General features: G+C 24.7%; 1 protein-coding gene across 1 annotated transcript; it reads right to left on the reverse strand.

Annotated features, from left to right (window-relative positions):
* Positions 1-426: 426 nt before the first annotated feature.
* On the reverse strand, positions 427-765 carry PCYB_005730 (hypothetical protein; the record flags this gene model as incomplete). Its single annotated transcript, XM_004227994.1, has 2 exons — positions 427-584; positions 642-765. 2 exons carry the CDS (start codon positions 763-765, stop codon positions 427-429), a joined length of 282 nt encoding a protein of 93 aa, XP_004228042.1.
* Between the last annotated feature and the right edge of the window lie 857 nt (positions 766-1,622).

Consider the following 1,622-nt stretch of genomic DNA (forward strand, 5'->3'; position numbering starts at 1 on the left):
TGCATGATGTAACTATAGTAATCATTATATAATATATTACATATAGAATGTAAAATAATTATGAGTTATACATATACATATATATATATAATACAGGAGGACGCGTCTTTTTTTAAAAATGAATTTCCACTATAATGTCAATGAACAATTGATAATTTAAATAAACAGCTAATATATGAGTCAAACGTGTGTATTAGGAAAAAATAAATAATATTATACTTTAAAATAGAACTCTAAGATAATATGTAATAATATAAACAATCCCTATCAAAAATATAGTACAACATCATGAAATCGATCTAATAAATATATAAAATCATAATATAGCATCAAAATTGCCTACTAAAATGGAATAATTATATACTTCTTGATTTCTTAGTTATTCTGTATTTGTGTTTTTTTGAGAAAGTTTTTTATTTCAAGATTTTATTTGATATTTTTAATCCTTTTCTTTGGGTAGTAGGTTCCCAAGAACACGCTCAAAAGGACAAATCCCATGAATGCTGGAATTGCGATGCCACATGTGATCCAAGAATATGGTGCACGAGTAGAATTAGCGACAATCAGGTATATACAATACAAAGCTAATGGATAAGGAACTGAAAAGGCCAATATGAGGAATGTCGATGCTTTATTTTTACTCCTAGAATCTTCCAATTTATTAGAAAATTCTCTGGGTTTGTTTCCCATTCTTTCAACTTGTGCCTCATTTTTTATGTCTGGTAAATTTTTTAATTCAACACTGGAAACTAATTTTCTATTCATTTTACCATTTCCAGCTTCTAATATGTGATATTTTACAACTTTTTTCATGATGTAAATTAACAAAAATAAAATTATCCATGTTAATATTAAAAAAAAAATACAATATGTGTCATACACCGGATTAGGTATTTCAAAAAGGTGATACTTTACTTTTAAAATTGGTATTATTATTCCAATCAATGGAATTAAAGACATTACAATAGTTGGTATAACCCATTTTCTAACTATTACTTTTTTAATTTTATGTCATTACTATTTGTCCCCACTTTCTGTTCACTTATTATATCAATAATATCAAATTATTTTTTCACAATAACAATCTAGTTTTAAACCTTTCCTTTTAGCATATTTACGCTTAAATTGTTCTTTATAAATTTCTAAATCATTTAATCCCTTTTTCTTTAACTGCGCATACTCTGATAAATCATCTGAAGTATATTTTACACTGTTATTTGAACTATTTTCTGATATTACATCTCGTATTTTTGAGCTATTCAATTCCTTCTTAAGTGCGTGTTTTGCCAGTGATCTCTGAAATCTTATGCCTGATGTTCTTTCAACATTATATAGATTTTCTTTGTTATTACCCAAATCATACTAAAGAATATAATATAAATATTATTTTACAGAATTAGCCATAAATGAGTAAATAATATTAACAAAAATATAATAAATCAAATAATCATAAACAAAAGAAATGCAAAATATATATTAAATATTATTATTGTACCGAAATTTTATAAGGGCTATGTACCCATAAAAAAATTATAGAAGCTGCAACTTTAAGAAGAGCAAATATTTTTATATATTCATTCATCTTATGATTCGTTATTAATAATATCGTTAATACAATATTA

Source organism: Plasmodium cynomolgi (genome assembly GCF_000321355.1).
Source record: "Plasmodium cynomolgi strain B DNA, scaffold: 0800, whole genome shotgun sequence".
In the NCBI taxonomy this organism is placed as follows: Eukaryota; Apicomplexa; class Aconoidasida; order Haemosporida; family Plasmodiidae; genus Plasmodium; species Plasmodium cynomolgi.